The sequence below is a fragment of the Mobula hypostoma genome, chromosome 20 (genome assembly GCF_963921235.1).
Source record: "Mobula hypostoma chromosome 20, sMobHyp1.1, whole genome shotgun sequence".
Taxonomy (NCBI): Eukaryota; Metazoa; Chordata; class Chondrichthyes; order Myliobatiformes; family Myliobatidae; genus Mobula; species Mobula hypostoma.
The window spans coordinates 36,608,769-36,631,648 of record NC_086116.1 but is presented as its reverse complement, the minus strand read 5'-3'; the positions used below and the strand labels follow the sequence as shown (position 1 = coordinate 36,631,648).

The 22,880-nt window shown below is 43.5% G+C and overlaps 1 protein-coding gene across 4 annotated transcripts in view; it reads right to left on the bottom strand.

Moving 5' to 3' along the window:
* LOC134359438 (semaphorin-3A-like) overlaps positions 1-22,880 on the bottom strand; it is a 224,415-nt gene that overhangs the window by 35,433 nt on the left and 166,102 nt on the right. For all 4 annotated transcript variants that reach the window (XM_063072677.1, XM_063072678.1, XM_063072675.1 and 1 more), the window contains exons 7-12: positions 20,662-20,781; positions 19,705-19,847; positions 15,567-15,681; positions 15,403-15,472; positions 10,254-10,398; positions 1,850-2,069 (exon numbers count right to left, since the gene is read on the bottom strand). In XM_063072677.1, the coding sequence (XP_062928747.1) occupies positions 1,850-2,069; positions 10,254-10,398; positions 15,403-15,472; positions 15,567-15,681; positions 19,705-19,847; positions 20,662-20,781 (813 nt within the window). The remainder of the gene's footprint in view (positions 1-1,849; positions 2,070-10,253; positions 10,399-15,402; positions 15,473-15,566; positions 15,682-19,704; positions 19,848-20,661; positions 20,782-22,880) is intronic.

Here is a 22,880-nt window from a genome sequence, read left to right as displayed (position 1 = left end):
CCCAAGGTGGAGAGTAGCCGTCTCTCCCAAGGCGGAGAGTAGCCGTCTCTCCCAAGGCGGAAAGTAGCCGTCGCTCCCAAGGCGGAGAGTAGCCGTCCCTCCCAAGGCGGAGAGTAGCCGTCTCTCCCAAGGTGGATAGTAGCCGTCCCTCCCAAGGCGGAGAGTAGCCATCCCTCCCAAGGCGGATAGTAGCCGTCCCTCCCAAGGTGGAGAGTAGCCGTCCCTCCCAAGGCGGAGAGTAGCCGTCCGTCCCAAGGCGGAGAGTAGCCGTCCCTCCCAAGGTGGAGAGTAGCCGTCCCTTCCAACTCAATCACAACCCCAATTCCTGAGCTGTAACAGCAGGATAATCATCAAGTATGTGAACACGAAGAGGAAGCCCTGTCTCCAAATTAGATTTATATAGGGATACTGAATAACACTTCACACCATAACCAAAGAGAATGGTACAGAGAACTTCATTTGAGTTGTTAATGTTAGAACACAGAACAGTATAGTACAGCACAGGCCTTTCGGCCCACAATATTGTGCTGACTTACATAAACATACTCCACGGTTAATTTAAACCTTCCGTCCTACACAGCCCTCCAATTTTTTTCAGCCTTGTCTATGAATTTCTTAAAGGTACCTATCATATCTGTTTCTAACTACCACCCCTGGCAGTGTATTCCAAGCACCTACCGGACTCTATGTATGAAACCTACCACTGACATCTCCGGAATACTTTTCTCACTCAACTTAGACGTCCCGTATTAAGCAGTGGCACCCTGGGAAAAATTGCCGCACAGGGCGCTATAATAGCATAGCGGTTAATGCGACACTATTACAGCTCGGGGCAGCGAAGTTTGGAGTTCAGTTCTAATGTCATCTGTAAGGAGTCTGTACGACCTCCCTGTGAATGCACAGGATTCCTCCGGGTGCTCCGATTTCCTCCCAGAATCCAAAGACATACCAGTTACTAGGTTAATTGGTCATTATAAATTATCCTGGGATTAGGCCGGAAGGGCCTGTACCATGCTGCATCCCTAAATAAATAATAAAATAAATCAAAAAGGTGCTGCTGTCCACTCGATCTATGCCTGTTACTTTGTACACCTCCACCAAGTCACCTCTCTTCCTCCTACACTCCAAAGAGAAAAACCTGAGCTCACTTATCCTCTCCTCATAAGACATGCTCTCTAATCCAGGCAGCATCCAGGTAAATCTCCTCTGCAACCCTCTCCAAAGCTTTCATAATCCTTCCTATAATGAAGTGACCAGAACTGAACACAATACTCCAAGCATGGCCTAACCAGAATTTTGTAGAGCTGCAATATTACCTCACAGCCCTTGAACTGAATTCCCTTACAAATGAAGGCCAACACACCACATGCCTTCTAACCGCCCTAACAACTCGTGTGGCAACTCTGAGAGATCTAGAATCTTTGCCATCAGATTTCTAAATCAACAATGAACTAACTCATGAACTATTTTTGCTTTCTTTTTGCACTACGTATTTAATTTAAATTTTATATGCTGTATATTGTAATTTATAGTACTTCTTATTTATTGCACTGTTCTCCTGCTACAAAACAAAAAAAAATCCTGGCATACTGTGTGTCAGTAATATTAAACCTGATGATTCTGATTCTGTGGACTCCCAAGATAACTCTGTTCCTCCACACTGCTGACAATCCTTCCATTAACCTTTTGTTCTTCTTTGAAGTTTGACCTTCCAAAGTGCATCAGTTCACAGTTCCCTGGACTGTTCTCCATGATTTATTGACAGATCTTTACTCCCTGAAGCAGTGGGCTCTGAATAAGAGTCCCTCCAGGCTGTTTGTTCCACAAGACTCGCAGCGGATGACGTTACCTGTTCCGATGAACATGACATCATATTGTCCATCTGCAGCCTCCACTCGATCCACAACGATCTGACTGAACTGGTAGTCCACGTCGGTCTTTATGACAATTGGCCTGTTACTGACGGGTAGCACTGAGTTATACATGGCCGGGTGGCTTCTGGCAAAGGTCATCACGTCATCGGGAAAGTCCTTTGTTGATTCAAATCCTCCAAAGGTTTTGCTAGGACACTTAAAAAAAAATAGATCATTTGGGGAAAAATAGATTACATTAGAGCCACTATGAAGACTATCACTAGAGAAATAATCTTAATCTATAAATTAACACAGCCGTCAAATAAAATAAAAGCTTTGTTAAATGAGTTGTACATCTTCCTTACTTTTGCAGATACGTTAAGAGAAAAAGGATTGAAAAGGACAAAAATGGTCATCTGGAAGATTATAGTGGTCATCTATAGTATGTGTGGAGCTGAAAGAGATGGGGAGATCTTAAATGGATTTTTTTACATCTGTACTTACCCAGGAGATTATGGACTGCATACAGTTTACAGAGGAGGAGGTGTTTGCTGTTTTGAGGAAAATTAGGGTGGATATATCTCCAAGGGCTGACAAGGTGTTCCCTTGGACCCTGTGGGAGGCAAGTGCTGAAATTGTAGAAGCCTGAGCAGTGATATTTAAAATGGACTTAGCCACAGGTAAGGACCTAGAGGATTGCAGGATAGCTAATGTTATTCCATTGCTTAAGAAAGGCTCTAAAATAAACCAGGAAGCTATAGGCCAGTGAACTTGACATCACTAGTGGGGAAAGTTACTGGAAGATATTCTAAGTACTGGATATATGAGTATTTGGATAGACATGATCTGATTAGGAATAGTCAACATGGCTTTGTTCATGGTAGGTTATGGCCAAATAATCTTAAATTTTTTTGTAGAGACTACCATGAAAGTTGATGAACATAAATCAATGGATGTTGTCCATATGGACTTTAGCAAGACTTCTGACAAAGTCCCGCATGGGAGGTGGTCAAGAAGGTTCAGTTGTCTCACATTCAAGATAAATTAGTCAATTGGATTAGACATTTGTTTTGTGGGAGAAGCCGGAGAGCTAGTAGCTAGATGCCTCTCTTACTGGAGGCCTGCGACTAGTGGTGTGCCACAAGGGTTGGTGGCACATTGTTGTTTGTCATCTATATCATTGATCTGGATGATAATGTAGTAAAGTGGATCAGCAAATTTGCAGATGACACCAAGATTCGGTGTGTAGTGAACAGCGAGGAAGCTATCGTGGTTTGCAGTTGGAGCTAGACCAGCTGGAAAAATGGCAGATGGAATTTAATGCAGACAAGTCTGAGCTGTTGTACTTCAGTAGGACCAACCCGTTGGTCTTGCACAGCGACCGGTAGGGCACTGAGGAGTGGGGTGGAACAAAGGGATCTGAGAATATAGGTCCATAATTCATTGAAAGTGGCGTCACATGCAGATAGGGTCGTAAAGAAAGCTTTTGGCACATTGGCTTTTATAAATCAAAGTACTGAGTACAGGAGTTGGGATGTTATGCTGAAGTTGTATAAGACATTGTTGACCTCTAATATGGAGTATTGTGTACAGTTCTGGTCACCTAACTACAGAAAAGATGTCAATAAAATCGAAAGAATGTAGAGGAAATTTACAAGGATGTTGTCAGGACTTGAGGACCTGAGCTATAGGGAAAGATAGAATATTCCCTAGAACATAGGAGAATGAAAGGGGATGTGATAGAGCTATACAAAATTATGAGGAGGGATACATAGGGTAAGTGCAAGTAGACTTTTTCCATTGAGGTTGGGTGGGAGTACAACTAGAGGGTATGGGTGAAACGTCTAAGGGGAACATGAAGGGGAACCTCTTCACTCAGACTGTGGAATGAGCTGCCAGTGAACGTGATGATGAGGGGTTGAGTCAACACTTAAGAGAAGTTTGGATAGGTACCTGGATGGGAGGGGTATGGAGGGCAGTGATCTGGGTGCAGGTTGATAGGACTAACCAGATTACTAATTTTGCATGGACCAGATAGGTCAAAGGGCCTATTTCTGTGCTGTGGTGCTGTATGACCCTATGACTTCATGACACTAATAATTTTAATATTTTTCCCCAAGGGAGCTGGTCACAATGGTGTCCAATCCAATCATCCCTCTAACCCATTCCTTCACTGCACCATGTTCCCCCAAACTCTTACTATATCAGAGAATCACAGAGCCTCTCTCCAAGGACATTCAGTCCAACTCATGCACACTGCCACTAGAAACCCATGTGCATTAATCCCATATTCTGGTGAGTGGCTTGCAGCTGTCTATCTGCTGTTGCTGGTGGTGTTCCCATCCTGGTGTTGCCCACACCCTTAGTGGTGGAGATCATTGGTTTGGGAGGAGCTGTCAGAACATGTGCATTCTGTCGATAATGCACACCGCCCCGAGAACCTGCCCTTCCCGAGGCATCACATTGTTGGTTATACTTATGATAGTTTATTTTGTACAAGATGCTTCAAAAATGTGTGTCACTGATGTCACATTTTAAATCAATCCTTGCAAATGGAACATAAACATGAAAATATCAACATCCTTCAGTGAGAATACTCAACATCTGGTTTGAGTTTTAGTTAAAGTTAACAAAGCAAAACTTGGGCTGCGACTCTTTACATATGGGCATCTCTCATTTCGGCTGCTTGCGTGACTTGTTTGCACGGATCTGGGTTTTTGGTTCTGCTGTGATGGATTGCTGAGTCTGTGGACTGATAGTGACAGAGTGTGGACAATCTTCAGAGCCAGACAGGAGATCTTGTAACTGCCAGAATGCGGGCCTTGCACAGGAAAGAGCTGGAAGTCTAAGTTAGGGTGGGAGAGCTACATACCGGAGTAAAATGAAGAGAAACAAGGATAGAATGATTGAAGTAGAGGAAAAGAAAATGTCTCATATATGCTTAATCTCCACAATAAACCCGAACAGACATTGGAAAGAGCTCATCTTCTGTGTTGTTTTCTCTAAAGGCACCAATCACTGCAAAATAGACCTTGGACTGACATGTTGGTCCATGACCTCCTCTTTTGCCACAATAAAGCCACTCTCAGGGTGGGAAGCAACACCTCTTATTCTGTCTATGTAGCCTCCAACCTGATGACACAAACATCAAATTCTTCTTCTGGTAACTTTTTCCCTCCCCCTTCTCTCTTCTTCTTGGCTCTTACCTCTTCTCCTCATCTGGCTATCATCTCCCCCTGTTGTCCCTCCTTTTTCCTTTTCTCCCATGGTCCACTCTCCTCTCCTATCAGACAACTTCCTCGCCCAGCCCTTTACCTTTCCCACCCACCTGGCTTCACCGATCGTCTTCCAGCCTATCCTCCTCCCCCACCCCCACCCCCACACACATTTTTATTCTGGCATATTTCCCCTTCCTTTCCAGTCCTGAAGAAGGGTGTCTGCCTGAAACATCGACTGTTCATTCATTTTCATAGATGCTGCCTGACCTGCTGAGTACCTCCAGCAGTTTGTGTGTGTGTTACTCTGGATTTCCAGCTTCTGCAGTGTCATTTTTGTTTCTATTCTGGCGTTTTCCCATTCCTTTCCAGTCCTGAAAAGTGTTCGGACTGCAACGTTGACTGGATACTCATTGCCTTAGATGTTGCCTGACTTGCTGAGTTCCTCCAGCACTTTGTGAGTGTTACTCTGGAAGGACGTTGTCTTGATTCATTTGACATGCATGTGCCTTTCCAAGTGTTCTGTAATGATGCTATTGTACCTGACTCAACCACCTCCTCTGGCAGCTCGTTCCGTATACTTACCACACTCCACATGAAAATATTGCCCCTCAGGTCCCTTTTAAGTATTTCCCCTCACCCTAAATCTATGCCCCGTGGTTCTGGACTCCTCTCCCCTTGGGAAAAAACTGTTACCATCTACCTTATCGATGTCCCTTCATAATTTTATACACCTCTGTAAGGTCATTTCTCACTCATTTATACCCGACGGAATAAAGACCCAGTCTGGCCAACTTCACCCTCCATCTGAGGCCTCTAATCCTGGGAACATCCAAGTAAATTTTTTCCGCATTCTTTCCAGTTTAACCACACCTTAGCTATAACAGGGTGACCAAAACTGTAGACAAGTGTGACCTCTCCAATGACTTATACAACTGCAACATAACGCCCTGTACCCAATGCCCTGATGAATAATCTCCTTCACCATCAGCAAAACCTCCTAACATTGTGTCACCTGCAAACGTACTGATCATTTGCACCTAAATCGTTTATATAAATAACTAATATCAAGGGTTCCAACCCTGACCCCTACATCTACTGCTAATCGCTGGCCTCCATGTTGAGAAATAAACTTTGACCACCACCCTCTGCTCAATTTTGAATCCAGCTAACTCATCCTCCTTGGTTTTCATGTGATTCAACCTTCTAGTCCAGCTTACCATGGATGGCTTTGCTAAAGACCAAATAGACAGCATCCACTGCCCTACCCTCATCTATCCTTTTGATCACCTCTTAAAATGGATCTAAAAGGTCTGCCCACACATAAAGCCATGCTGCGGTCTTCTAATCAGTCTCAGTCTTTCCAAGTGCTAGTAAATCCTGTCCCTCCAGTAACTTCCTTGCCGCTGATGTCAGGACTGTCCTGTAGTTTCCCTGGCTTATCTTTGCTACCCTTCTTGAACAACAGAACAACGTTCAACAACTTCCAGTCTTCAGAAACTTCACCAGTAGTTAACAATGAAGTAAATATCTCCTCAAGGGGTTCCGCAATTTCTTCTCTTGCCTCTCATAAAGTCCGAGGGTATACTCAGTCAGGGGCTGGGGATTTATGCACCTTAAAGCCCTGGGGATATATTCACAAGCCACAGATGCTCCTGGACAATTCCCCTTCCACTCTGCACATTGTGCAAAGTGCCCATGGTGCTCTGAGTTAAATGAAAGTGTCGATCATCTTCTCGAGTTACCACGCCATTTACCACATAGAGAGGCTGCAATCATTGAGTTGTCATGGCAACAGGCCCCAAAGCTCCTCTAGATAATTTCCAGCTGTTATACATATAATCTTCTTGTGTTGTACCCCAAGTACCCAACACTTTAATTTCACAGGATTTAACAATAAACCTTGCCTACAGGTTATTAACCTTTACGCTCTAGATGGCAGGGTATTCATTTTGTTAATGCTGATGGGATGAAATCACCCCGTGGAAAATTACTAATGAGCACAATAACATTTTGGTGTGAAAATCCCTTGTCAGCATCTTAACAATGGGGGCAACTCATCTGAGTGGAACAGGGATAACATGATCATCGTAGGAACGAGTACCGGTGAGTAATGGGATACAGGGACCAATGTTGATTCCTTGGGAAACAGGCAGAATCAGAGACTAGTTCCACCCTCTACTTTTGCCTCCTACTAGCTGGATCCAGGGTGGTGACTGCACAGGCAGGCTGCCGGCTCAGACACTTAGCAGTATTTTGACATTTTAGTAATAAAGCTAAAAATTCCACAATTTCCATCTCTCCCCCTCCTTTCTTTTTCTATTCCCTATTCTAGTTCCCCTTTTACACCTTCTTTTTTCTCCTCGCCTCCCTCTATTGCACTGCCTCCAGCACTTTCTCCCAGGTCCCACTGCCTTCTCCCATAGGATTCGTTCTTACTCAGCCCCTTACCTCTTCCACCCCTGTCCCTTCCCAAAATCTTACTTGATCCCCCCTCCCCCACCCACCCATAACCCATAATCTATAGTTTTACACTTTAGAAAGATGATTAAAAAAGGTTAATAAATATATTGAAACTATAACCCAAGTTCAGATTTCAAACTCATATTTCCATCAGGTCATAACTAAGCAACAAAAATATTTCTTTCTATAGCGTTATAAGGCAAAATAGGTCAGGTCTGGAGATCAAATAATTAAATCTAGCCTCTTTCACCCAGTGATAATATTAAATTTGCAGCTGAAAACACAATGTGATTCCAGTATTTAATAAGGACAGAGGATTATCAGGTGAAATATTAAACAGTTAAACCAAGTGTAGTTATGGTAAGCATAACACATTTCCAGACATTATCGTAAGGGTAGGAGGGCTATGGTCCAGGAGCAGGTCGATGGGACTAAGCAAAATAATAGTTTGGCAGGGACCTGATGGGCTGAAGGGCCTGATTCTGCACTCTATAATGGGTGGTATTCAAAACAGCACCCACTTAAATAGTTATCACACAGTGAGCTGTTAGGAAGTATTAGACTGCATTGCTCTGAAAGTCGCGATATATATTAATTATGACACAGGAGGCTGTTCAGCACATCAGATCCATACTAGCCCCTAAGAGATCAATCCCATAAGTCCTTTTCATCCTTTGTTTCCCTGTGGCTCTGCAAATTGCTCATTCTCACAGCTCCCTCACCTCTGATTCTTTTTGCCATTCACCTACACTGAGGGATAATGTACATTTACCAAAGAATGCACCAGCACATCTTTTAAATGTGGGAATCATGTAGTCACAGGAAGAACATGCAAACTCCACACTGACAGCTCGGCTTCCTGGAGCTCTGAGACTACTGCACCACCCAGAAGGGCATTCTGAAAATAAAAGTCCAATGGGGTGAAGTCACGGTGCATTTATGAAAGGGAATTCATGCTTAGCAAGTTTGTCTGAGGTTGTGACTGTGAAAAGAGAACATCAGTATCCTTGATCCTCAGTTTGGACTTACAGAAGACAGTGAAATGTCAAATGGAACAAGCTCAGGTAGGTAACTTGGTCAATGTGAACAGGTTGAGGGGCTCGATGAAGTGACAATGGATGAAGTGTCTAGTCAGTTTCAGAATAATGGCCGTCTACTCTAGATTGAATTGAGGGGTGGTGGGGAAGTGAAGAGGAGCTGAATGGTCATCTCCCAGTTGTTTCTGACACTCTTCACTGATTCAATAACATAGCGCTGGTGAATGGGACAGGCTGCTGTATCTACCTGTTCAACTGAACGCCCAGGTGCAAAAGCACAGCACTGGGTGTGAAATGCTTTCTGACTCACCCAGTGGAGAATTCAATTTTCCTTAAGTAAGGACTATAACTTCTAATTCATAGCTAGCACTCCAGTTTCACACTGTACAGAACAGCAATACTTCAAAGACTTCCTGTCTGTCAGACTCTCGTGGTTCACACTGACAGACAGAAGATTTGCATCAACTCTCAATATTTCCAAAACAGACCACATCTGTGAAGTGATTGATTGATACCTTCCAATACAGTTCAAGCTTTGAGAAAGTCATAAATGAGTGAGCATTGTGAAGTATTCAGTATCTGGGCAAGGCAGAAGGCTTTAGTTTCACTTGGTCTGGGAAGAGCTACTTTAGTGTTTAAAGGAACATATTGAGGTGGATGCGAAGTAAATAAGTGCAAGAACTTCTTGGTGAGAAATGGGCACTGAGTGCTTACTATGTTAGTATGCTTACCAAGCTCTTTGCTATGGTACAACAACATACAAACCTCGATGATTGTGCTTGCAGATTTAACAGATTACAAATGAGATTGCAAGCTAACTTATCATCTTTAAGGACATCATCTTTATTTATCAATTTATCATCTTTATTTTAAGAGAGAGAAAACATGTGGATGAATTATAAAATAAAGATGAGAATTTGAGGAAGAAGGTCACAATTGGATCCTTCAAATTAAATTTCTCTTTGGCATTGGCAACAAGTAAACATAGAATATGTTTGACAGCCAGTTCTTTGACGTACTATGCATAGTGTTATTGAATGGCACCCTCAGCAGTTTTGGAGACTTAGAAAGAATACCAAACGGAAGTTATCATTCAGCTTGGGAGTCATCTGGAGGAAGGTCCAGAAATATTTGTTGTTAAATACGGTTAAAGAACTGAGTCTATGAATGCAGACAGATAAACGGCGTAGAGCGTAGAGCAAAGCGTTTTGCCTGGTTGGATAGTGTGGGACCCCAGCACTACAAACCCTACTCTGGGACTCTGATAGAGGAATCCCTGCTGTGGGTGTGGGACCCTAGTACGGCAAACCCCACTCTGGGACCCCTATATGGGAATTCTATCAAGGGATGTAAGTGATAGAAATGTGAAGGGTTTGGGCTGGATAAACAAGACAAGGAAACATTAATGCTAGAGAAGTCCTGAAGATGAGGTATAGAGGAATAGAAGAGAATTATAAACAGGAAGGTGTAAGATAGAAGCTAAAAATAAAAGGTGCAAATTAAGATTACAGCTAAAATAAATGTTTGAAGAAGGTAATTTTTAAACCTTCTTCCTTCCTGGTGTTTAATTTCACAAATGTGTTAATGACTTTGAACATCTCGTTTGCAGGGCAGGACCCAGATCATACAGCTACAGGATTATTCAGCGGTAAACTTATTTCTGCATCGTAGTTAAAAACACTTACTGTTCCTGGGCGAGGGTAGGGGACTCTTCCTTGGAACGGCACCCACTGGTAGCTGGGCCCTTCTCTGTGAGCGTAGGGCCCCAAGAACACCCTCCTTATGTCCGACATACTGTACAAACACACTGCCGAGCCCTTAAAGATGTTGCTGTGTTGGGAAAATTCATGAATTGGTTAGTGAAGGCTGGAAATAAACTAGTTTTCATCCTGTTTTGGAGTGCAGGTTATTATGAAGCAGTGACCACTGTGAAATCCCAATATTACTGTATCCATAGTCATATTGAGGGAAGACACATGTCAAAGCCTGAATGGTCACTGCAGGCAGTGGACAGAAATGCATTCTTCATCTCCAGGGGCTGTAGGAGCTTTGACATGTCCTGCCACACTGGGCAGATTAACTGAGCCACATGTGTCTTTCCTAACGCCCTTCCAAAAATAAAGACCACCTGCTTTCCTCAAAAACACTGATTGGTTGATGTGAGTGATGATAAAAGTGGTTCGGCTGCCAACTGAGTCAAGTTGACCAGTAAATGGCTTCCCGACTGCCCCAAAGGCAATGGGATCTGAGGGACCATTCTCATACCAGATCATCTCAGAGGAACTGTCCTGGGCCAGACACCCTGATGCAATCACAAAGAGCCAGTGGCTCGACTTTGTGAGGAGTTTGAGGAGATTTGGTGTGTCACCAAAGATTCTAGCACATTTCCACAGATGTGCTGTGGAGGGAATTCTGACTGGAAATGCAAATACACAGGATCAAAAGAGAATGCAAATTTGCAGACTTAGCCACCTCCATGATGGACATGAGCCTCCCCACCATCAAGGACATCTTCAAGAGGTTATGCCTTAAGAAGATGTAATCCATCATTAAGGACCTTCACGATCTGGGATAAGCGCTCTTCACATTACAACCATTTGGGAGGAGGTACAGGAGCCCGATGACCCACACTCAATGTTCTGGGAATAGTTTCTTCCCCCTGCATCGGATTTCTCGGTGGTCCGTGAACCCACACTCTTTTGCACTATTTATGTACTTTTTGCACTTTATCACAATCTTACATCTTTGCACTGTACTGCCGTCACAAAACAACATATTTTGCAACACTGAGAATAAATTTGTTATCTTATTTGGATCCTGATTCTGGATCCCATCTGGTACTCCGTCCACTTTCAATCACTAACTATTCCTCTCGGTGAATATTCTCCTAAATTGAAGTCTGTCCTTAAAACAACAAAGGGCTGTAATTGGAATGCCTCCAGCTCAATCAGGTTGGTAAATCGTGCCCTCTCCCTGGGGGCAACTGTGAACAACCAGATACTGAATGAGCTGCAGTACCAGAGTGGTCTGCAGACCCTGTGACAATTTCACCAAAGTCTGATTAAGTGATTAACATCAATAAATATAATGCAGGGAAACTGTGATGGGTAATCGATATTATCTATAAGTAGGGTATCATGGCAGCAGAGTGGCAATCACCATCACAGGTTCAACTCCCGCCGCTGCCTGGAACGAGCTTGTATGTTCTCCCTGTGACCGCGTGGATTTCCTCCTGTGCTTCGGTTTCCTACCACATTCCAAGGGCGTAAGGCTAGAGAATTGCGGGCATGCTATATTGGTGCATAAAACATGGCGACACTTGGCTGCTGCCCAGCACAATCCTCACTGATTTGATTTGACAAAGACGACACACTTCACTGTATGCTTTGGGCAGCACGGTAGGGTAGCAGTTAGTGTATCGCTTTACAGCTCCAGCGACCCGGGTTCAATTCCCACGGCTGCCTGTAAGGAGCTTGTACATCCTCTCTGTGACTGCAATGGCTTCCTCTTGTCTCCTCCCACATTGCAAGGGTATACGGGTTCGTCGGTTAATTGGCCAGAGGGGTGTAATTTGGCGGCACGGGCTCATAGGGCCGATAGGGCCTGTTACTGTGCGGTATCTCAAAATAAAATGAAATAAATATCACTCCCAGTGCTCTTCGCAAGTGATCTGTGACAATGGAAGGGGCACAAATGCAGCAGGGATATTCAACACCTGCGTGAGCATTTAGTGATCATGAGCCAAAAAACACTTTCCTCCAACTAATTGTTTCATTCCTGTGACAGACTAATACTTAAATCTAAAATAAAACAAACCTACCTAAAAAAAACCCAGATTCATAGAAGTAAACACACTAGATTCTACAGATGCTGGAAATCCAGGATAACACACACAAAATGCTGGAGGAACTCAGCAGGTCAGGCAGCATCTATGGAGGGGAATAAACAGTTGACATTTTGGCCTGAGACACTTCCTCATGACTCGAAAGGAAGGGAGTGGAAGCTAGAGTAAGAAGGTGAGGGTAGAGAAGGAAAGTACAAGTTGGCAGGTGATAGGTGAGACCAGGTGGGTGGGTGGAGGGGGGGGTGGTGAGGTGAGAAACTGGGAGGTGACAGGTAGAAGAGGCAAAGCGCTGAAGAAGTAGTAATCTGACAGGAGAGAAGAGTGGACTATGGGAAAAAGGGAAGAAGAAAAGACCATAAGACAAAGGAGCAGAAGTCGGCCATTCAGCCCATCGAGTCTGCTCCGCCATTTTATCATGAGCTGATCCATTCTCCCATTTAGTCCCACTCCCCCGCCTTCTCACCGTAACCTTTGATGCCCTGGCTACTCAGATAGCTATCAATCTCTGCCTTAAATACACCCAAAGACTTGGCCTCCACTGCCGCCCGTGGCAACAAATTCCATAGATTCACCACCCTCTGGCTAAAAAAATTTCTTCGCATCACTGTTCTGAATGGGTGCCCTTCAATCCTTAAGTCATGCACTCTCGTACTAGACTACCCCATAATGGGAAACAATTTTGCCACATCCGCTCTGTCCATGCCTTTCAACATTTAAAATGTTTCTATGAGGTCCCCCCTCATTCTTCCAAACTCCAAGGAATACAGTCCAAGAGCGGACAAATGTTCCTCATGTTAACCCTCTCATTCCCAGAATCATTTTAGTGAATCTTCTCTGTACCCTCTCCAACATCAGCACATCCTTTCTTAAATAAGGAGCCCAAAACTGCCCACAGTACTCCAAGTGAGGTCTTACCAGTGCCTTATAGAGTCTCAACATCACATCCCTGCTCCTGTACTCTATTCTTCTAGAAATGAATGCCAACATTGCATTTTCCTTCTTCACCACTGACTCAACCTGGAGGTTAACCTTAAGGGTATCCTGCATGAGGACTCCCAAGTCCCGTTGCATCTCAGAACTTTGAATTCTCTCCCTATTTAAATAATTGTCTGCCCATTTATTTCTTTTGCCAAAGTGCATAACCATACACTTTCCAATATTAAAAGATCCAAAAAAGATTCCTGGAATAAAATGGTTGTACGTTCAAGAGGAACTGGATAGTTTGGGGTCTGTTCACTTGGTGTTTAGAAGAATGAGGGGTGATGTTATTTACACGTGTAAGATTCTGAGGTGATATGACAGGGTAGATTTTAATATCTTTTCACTCATGTCTCAAACAAGCTACAAAATAAGGGAATGATCATTTAAAACTGAGGTGTTAGAAATTGCTTCTCTTAGAGAGAGGTGAATCCCTGAAATTCTCTGCTGCCAAGGGTGGTGGAAGCCTGGTCATTGGATATAATTAAGGTGGAGGTATCTAAGAAACTGGCCACTGAGTGTAGACAAATATTTGAAAGATCGAAGGTGATAAGGAATATGTACAGACCAGGAGATGAGGACAGGATAGATCAGAATTGTTATATTGAATGGCAGGGCAGGCATGATTGGCCAAGTGGCTTACTCCTGTAGTGTTCTTGCAAACATTCCTGCAACCCTCCACCTTCTTATTCTGACACCTTCCCTCTTCCTTTCCAGTCCTGATGAAAGGTCTCATACCGAAACATCGACTGTTTATTCATTTCCATAGATGCTGCCTGACCTACTGAGTTCCTTTTGTGTTTGTTGCTCTAGATTTCCAACATCTGCAGAACCTCTTGTGTTTATGCAATACTCCTTGCTGATTTTGAATGCCCAGTGCTCAATGTGTGAAGTTTTGCAACCTTCCAACTTTTGGAAGAACACACCCGCACTTGGCCAACGTTATCCCACAGACGCAGACAGGAATGTACTGCTCGAATGAAACAGTGTGTTTTAATTATTTAATGAGTTACTAAACACTTGAGGAATATGGTCACTCTATTATGTTGGAAAAGCATATTTTCTCTTAAGGAATTTGATTTCCCAACATCAGGAAATTCTTTGAAGTTCCTACTTTGGAATTTTGTTGGGAGCACATCAAAATCCCAGAAACCACCAGCACTGGGATTTCTGTTCCCTCACTTCCTGCAGTGGAGGAAAACATTCAAGTCCTCCGCAGTCCAAGAGCTGTTAAGACAAATCAGAATCAGGTTTAATATTATTGACATAAACTCAGTGGCAACTTTATTATACACCAGTACACCTGCTCGTTAATGCAAATAGTGCCAATTATGTGGCAGCAACTCAATTCATAAAGGCATGCAGACATGGTCAAGAGATTCAGTCGTTGTTCAGACCAAACATCAGAATGGGGAAGGTATGTGAACTAAGTGACTCCGACTGTGGAATGATTGTTGGTGCCAGATGGGGTGGTTTGAGGATCTCAGAAACTGCCGATCTGGGATTTTCATTCACAACAGTCTCCAGAGTTTACAGAGAATGGCACAAAAAAAACCACACAAAAATATCCGGTGAGTGGCAGTTCTGTGGGTGAAAATGCCTCGTTAATGAGAGAGGTCAGAGGAAAATGGCCGGAGTGGTTCAAACTGACAGGAAGGTGACAGTAACTCAAATAATCATGCATTACAGCAGTGATGTGAAGAAGAGTACCCCTGAATCTTGAAGTTAATGGGCTACAGCAGTAGAAGACCACACCATGGTCCAAACCTGTACTTAATTAAGTGGCCACTGAGTGCATGTTGTGAAATGTGTTAATTGTGAAATAGTACAGTGCAAGATATAAAATATACTATAAATTACAATAAGAAATACAGTATATATAAAAATAAGTAAGTAGTGCAAATAGAGAGCAAAAACATGGACCATTGAGAAATCTGATGGCAGAGGGGTAGAGAAGATGCTGTCTGTAAAACGTGAAGAACCAGCCCTGTTCATTCGCATCCTGTCATTACCTGGACGTTGTAAAGATGCCATATATTGCAGGGTTCTTGGGATCCTTCGAATTCATTATGTAAACATCCTCTGGAAAACAAAGTAATTGTACTTTTCATTTGTGAATTGAGCCACGAAATGCGACCGGTTATTTATTGAGTCCCATTTCAAATGCTGTACTTACGTAGTTCATCAAAGTGAGTGTCGATGCCATTTGGGCCAGGCACTGCACACACTAATCGAGCTTTGAGGAAAGTCACCCACTTATTCACCAGACTTCTGTGGCCACCAAAGTCATTCTGGCAACAGAAAGAGGACACATTAATTGAGAACATCAAGCAATGATCCACAGCAGAGTACCTGCAGACAGAGGAAGGGATTTACACCTCTGTATATCTGTGGAGCCAGCCATTTTTGAGCGCCAGTCTCTCTAATCTCTTTCTCACATTTCCATCATTCGTTTTTTTGTTTCTGTCTTCTGGAACTTTAATTCAACTTGCTTCCTCCTAATTACATCTCCACGTCACATTGATTGATATCACCAGACATTTATCTTATCTCAGCGACACCATTACCATACGTATCTTCTCATCTCTCCTGGTCTCCTCACTTCCATCCCTCTTTGCTCTCTTCTTGCTCAGTCCCTTGTCAACAACTGAACAGAAAGGTCATTGAACATTGGCACAGCACAGGAATATGCCCTCTGGCCGAGAAACAGGACCGTGAAGATAACATGGAATTTATAGACAATCGCTTTCTGACCAAACTCAGCAAATGCATCAATCCATTTTAGTAGGTGTGTCAATGACAACTCTTGAAGCAAATCTGTCATTTATAGCTGCATTTAGAACTTTAATGCCAAGGGTGACACGGTAGCGTAGTGGTTAGCGTAATGCTTTGACAGCACCAACAATCAGGGTTCGAATCCCATCACTGTCTGTAAGGAGTTTGCACCTAGTCCCTGTGAACATGTGGATTTCTTCTGGGTGCTCTGGTTTCCTTCCACATTCCAAAGATGTACACACAAGTGAAGGTTAGCAAGTTGTGGGCATGCTATGTTGGTGTCAGAACCATGGCGACACTTGCGGGCTTCTCCCAGCACATCCTTGAACTGTGTTGATTGTTGACACAAAATGATGTATTTCACTATATGTTTCATTGTTCCAGTGTGTACCTGTGGCAAATAAACTAATCTAATGTTTTTATTTTTTATTTATTTAGAGATACAGCACAGTAACAGCCCCCTCCAGCCCAATGAGCCCGTGTCACTCAATTACACCAACGTGACCGATTAACCTACTAACTGGTACTTCTTTGGAACGTGGAAGGAAACCAAAGCACCCAGAGGAAACCAATACAGTCACAGGGTGAAGGTACAAACTCCTTACAAACAGCGGTGGGAATTGAACTCGGGTCACTGGCGCTGTAGTACCATTGCACAAACTGCTACACTACTTGCCAACTCATTTAAGCTTTAATTCTCTGAAGAAACAGCTCAGCTCATATATATATAAAAAATCTTTCTCCCTCCCTCTCTCTCTCTCTCTCACACACACACACACACACACACACACACTTCAAACAGTTCTGTCCCCATCCCTCTCTAGAATGTATCCCATTCAGGCTCTGTTGCTCTTGTGCATTGCCAAGACAAGGTCTGGGCACATTTCCACCTTCCATTACTCATACATTTCTGCATTCATTGCAAACATTTAATCTTAATTTCTCTTCACCACATTGAAGAAAAATTACAGGCCTAAAGCTCAGAGGCAACGTAGTTGATTGGCAGAAGTCAGAATTTCTCTTCTCTTTAAAAGAAAGTTGCTGGCTTCATTATCAATCAAATTAAGACTCCTGAGGCCAAATCCATGGCAATCATTCAGGTTCCATCTGCATGGCAGCTAGTAATCACCACAATGACTTGAAACTATTCATGTGTGTAAGGTGGAACAGATGGACCAAGAAGCCCTGGCAACACTTCGCATCAGAGGCTGGTCAGTGATCTGCTGACATAGTCAGAGATGAACTTCCCCAACGATGTTGGGAAGGCTTCATCTTCTTCCTCGGAAACACAGCGACTATTACACAGAAAGGGACATTTGTCCTGTTGGCTCTGGTTCCTGAACAAGGGTATAGCGTTTGAAAATTTCCAGTCCACCACATTCACGATGTTGCTGTTCAGTTCAGTTCCACGCTTATTGTGTCTGGGAACCCCAAGCCTCAACAGGAATTTGAAATTCAAATATATAAACAGCTTGTGATAATTGCATTGAGTTTTTCTTAATAGAAACAAATTGTGAATGACAAACTTTCCTGGTATTTCCTCCAAAGGATCGAAGGGCAGTGCTGACTATTTTGATGAGGTCCACGTGGCGTTTCTTGTACTGAATCTGAATGCGGTGTGGAGTTTCTAGATGAAGCACATTTGAATGGCTGTTTCCACATTGATAACTCTGCTTTCAATTACTGCTGAACATTGGACTCCCAAACGGTAATAGTTATGGCTCCAGACCATTAGAAACAAATAATACACTCCTAGGACCAAAGGACACAGCCTCAGAATACAGAGATGTCCATTTAGAACAGAGAATGAGGAGGGAGTTCTTTAGACAGATGGTGATGAATATGTGGAATTCATTGCAACAGATGACTGTGGAGCCCAAGTCATTGAGTATATTTAAAGTGGAGGCTGCAAGGTTCTTGTTTAGTCAGGGCATCAAACGTTACTGGGAGAAGGCAGGAGAATGGGGATGAGAGGGATAATAAATCAGCCATGGTGGAATGGTGGAGCAGACTCAATGGGCCGAATGGCCTAATTCTATATGTCTCATATAAAACATGTAGGTTTCTTACTTTTCCAGTAATTTGTCCCCAAACCAACTACAGATAAACAAACCTCCAGACCTGGAATGTTATTTCCTCTCTGTTTTCTGTTAGCACTGTGATTCATCCCAGTCTTCTCCTCTCTACCCTTCCTAGTGCTGGGACTCAGGGCCAGAGAACAAGATCCAGAAATTATTTCCTCTTCCAATACTTCCCAGACATGGGCTGCATTCACACGGAGACTGAAGCCAATAAAAGGGTTAGGGAGAAAATCCAGACAAACAGGTAGCTGACTTCTCTCGTGGTCCAAAACATATCCAATGTCACTAGGCTCCCTCCCTTCCCCTCTATTAAAAAAAATCATAACACATACATACACACACAGACACATGCATATATACACTTAGATATAGATACACACATACACACACAGTATGCTGTGTGTCTACCCTCCTGTGCCAGCACTGTCACCTGACTTCCCCTATTTTTCCTTTGAGTCTCTCTGCCAGGGAACTTCTTTCTCTTGAAGATTAACTCCTGCCTCCTCTCCAATTTCATCCATATCTCAACTTGGAATGTCCTGCAAGTTCCTTGGACTCTGGGCTGAAGGTTTGTTTTTCTGTTGTATCTGACACACAGCCCTTCACAGTCCAGTCTGTTACAGCCTCCATTTCATTGAGCATCCGATGGCCAGAGCCCTGTTTCACTAACCTTTCTGAACCAGGCTAATTAGTGGTGTATTAGTGATGACCAGTGGTATCGCATCGAGACATGTCTGTTGATTCACAATCGGTAGTTGTTGGGTAGCAGTCATTTACCTTAGGCCCTGACTTGGACGAAATTTTCGTTGGGACTCCAGGCCAAGCCTTTGGACAGTTAAAAGTAAATGCTGAGGATTTATAAGGCATCGGTCAAACTGAATCTGGAGTGCAGTTTTTGGCCCATTATCGAAGAAAGGATGTGCTGGTGCCAGTGAGGGTCCAGAGATGGTTCATGAGAATTATCCTGGGAATGAAAGGGTTAATATACGAGGAGAATTTGATGGTTCTGGGCCTGTACGCACTGGAGTTCAGAAGAATGAGGGGGGATCTCAGTGAAACCTACTGAATATTGACAGACCTCAATGGAGTGGACAGTGAGTGAATGAGTCCAATAATGGGAGAGTCTAGGACCAGAAGGCACAGCCTCAGAATAGAGGGGTCCCCCTTTAGAACAGGGAAGAGGAGGAATATCTTTAGCCAAGGGTGGTGAATCTGTGGAATTCATTGTCACAGATGGCTCTCGAGGCCAAGTCATTGAGTATATTTAAAGTGGAGGTTGACAGGTTCTCAGTTAATAAGGGCATCAAAGGTTATGGCGAGGAAACTGGAGAATAGATTGAAAGAGATAATAAATTAGCCATGATCGAATGGTGGAGCAGACTTAATGGGCTGAATGGCCTAATTCTGTTCTTCTGTCTTATAGTCTTACGACAGGACCTATCAGCTTTCTCCACTGACCTTGCAGATCTGCCCAATCCTGGAGTGGGTGGCTTTCCCCGAGTACTCGCCATCCAAAGCATTTTCTCGAAAAAAGAAAAACATTTTATCATCTTCAGGGTTGTCGCTTTCTGGGATCAAGTGGGCACCAATAAATTTAGGTTCTAGAGAAAAAAAAGGTGCAAAATCAGCAATCTATTAAAACATCGAAATTTTGTGAAAAATTATCTTCCATGGTTGTGTGCTTCTTAATTAATTGATATCCCTTGTAAATGTAAACTAAGCATTTGATTTTTAATTATTGAAAATAATAAACTCCTGTAAATCAAACAAACTGATATTTGGAGTGAATTGATATGTTAATTGGTCCCATCCAATCTCCACAGCATATTTCTCCTGAATGTGACCTGCCATGTGACCAATCGGTCTGGAAGATCCCACAAGATCTGTTCTCAAAGACACCCACAACATAAAGTGAGGCTCTTGCAAATATCAGAGGTGGGACCTAGAAAGGGAAGATATTACAGCATTTTTAAAGGATCTTGGCTGAAGCTGAGGAGACAGCAGATCAGCCATGATGTTACATTTGATCCCTGACTCCTCAGTCACATGATCAGTGCACCAGTGATCCTTTATCGACCATGTACATCTTCGTCTTCCACCCAGGAGAAGAAATGGATAACATCTGCAGTGTTTGCTCCAGTGAATGGTTGTATGCTTCCTATCTATTCCTCTCAGGAGTTTCAGTACCCCCTGGTGTATCTGATGCTGAATTAACCTGAAGACAGGCTCTCAGTAAGTGAGGTTTCGTGCTACTTTGGGTCTTTACATTGGATGCAATGTGTACGTGTTTAGCACCCCTTCGTGGCTGGGTTCCCATGGTGAGGTTGTTTGAGTTTCCCTGGTTAATGAACGTGATTGCATTAGCAGGTTAGCGTCAGCACATACCTCGTGTGGGATAAGGACTTGCGTACATACCGTTCAACCATCTGGAGTCGTGCTGCTCTGTTCTGATGGGGTGATGATGCCCCAGAGTGCGGAAGATTGCAAAATCTCTGCCCATGAAATCGGCGGCAGTTCCAGAGTACAGTTCTCCGTCTGCGATGGGGAAGCAGAAATTGTCATTGCTGGACGTTCTCTGACAGCTTTCCCTAAAGAACTTGCTTATTGAATTAGTGTGTTAATAATCACTTTGTCTTTTCCCTCGTCATTTTAGAGTATTGATGAGTATTGAGCAAGAGCTCCTTCAGTGAATTTATCAAAAACTCTTGCACACGTTTTAGCTTTCATCAGGTCCTATTCACACTCTGAACAGAATATGTTCATACCTCATAGAATAAGAGTATCTGTGAGCTCCCTTTTGCAACAGTGAGACATTGCAAGTGTCTCATCTCCAGTCTGGAAGTAACAGGGTGCTGACCATCACTGATGGCCCTCTCGTCTACTAGCAATGCTGTCCATGCATAGCTCTGAAATCCCAGTGGAGACACCAGGGACAGCAGGTGCTGGAATCTGGAGCAACAATTTGCTGGAGAAACTCAGTGGATCAAGCAGCATCTGTAGGAGGATAGGAATTACTGTCTCTGACGCAGAGTTTCAACTCGGAACTGTCAGCAATTCCTCTAGCAGATTGTTTATTTCTCTGGAGTTCCAGTGTCTGGACCAGGGTCAGATTTCACCAAGGATATTCTTGCTATGTGGACACCTCATATACTGTTCATTGGTAAATTACGGGTGGAAACTATTGCCTTGACACTCATGTCAGGCAGCACCTGTGGAGAGAGAAACTTCCTACAGGAGCACCATTGACAGTGTCCTGTCTGGCTGCATCATTGTGTGGAACTGAAGCTGCAAGGCATCGGACTGCAAGACCCTATAGAGGACAGTACAAATGCCGAGAGGACACTGAGGTCTCCCTACGACCTACTTGTGCAATTAATGGAAGCATTGTAGACAAAGGGGCCCAAAGTATTGTTGAGGATCCCTACCACCCATCCCACAATCTATTTGACCCATTACCTTCAGGAAGGAGGTACAGGGGTATTAGGACTAGGGCAGCCAGACTGGGTAACAATTCTTCTCTCAGGCTGTGAGACTAATGAATACCCTGCCACCACCAAGATCTCGTCACCAGGACAGCGAGCTATTTACTGTACTGTACTGTTTACTGTTTACCCGTGATTCACCTTACAACATGAATTCTGATTTGCATTTTATTAACTTATTTATAGTATACACACACTGTGCTGGAAGAGCTCGGTAGATCAGGCAGCAAATACGGATGGGGATAAACAGTCGACATTTCGGACTGAGACCCTTCATCGTGACCTTCCTGAGCCCTGATGAGGGATCTCGGCCTGAAACGTTGACTGTTTACTCCTGACCTGCTGAGCTCCTCTAGCACAGAGTGTGCATTGTTCTGGACTTCCAGCATTTCCAGTATCTCTTGTGTCTATCATCTATAGTATAATATTATGGTTTACGTGCTGTGACTGATATATGCTGGATAGGCTGGAGGATTGTTGTTTCACTTGGCTGTACAGCGATATGACAACAAACTTGAACTTGAGAAACAGAGTTAACATTTCAGGTTTGAAACCCTTTGATGCAGAAATGATAACTTTGTTTTTCTCTCCACAGATGCTGCCTGACCTGCTGAGTGTTTCCAGTATTTTCTATTTCAGATTTTCAACATCTGCAATTTTTTGTTTTGATTGTCTCTCTGTTTATTGTACCCCTCATAACCCCAGCCTCTCCCAGTTGCCTACAGAACCAAAGTTCTTCATCCATAGGCTCATGGCAGTAAAACCTTCCATTTACTCTCCAATGATTTTGTATCTTTCCCAAAGTGAGGACCTGGACGGCTTTGGCAGATATCCAGAAGAATGAAAGATAGCAAATACTGTTCCCCGATATCAAAAGTATTGTTGAGACCCCGACTACCCATCCCACAATCTCTTTGACCCATTATCATCAGGAAGGAGGTACAGGGACATGAGGACTAGCACTGCCAGACTGGGTGACAGCTTCTTCACTTCCCGCTTCTTCAGTCGGGATAAGCCCACAGTAAATAGGTTCTGAGGGACAGGATTTGTGTTCACCTGGAAAGACATGGACTGCCTTTGTGTGGTGATGTATGAGTGCAATGAGAATTTCTTCCCTTTGGAGTTGTGAGTATTTGCAGTTTTCAACACTAG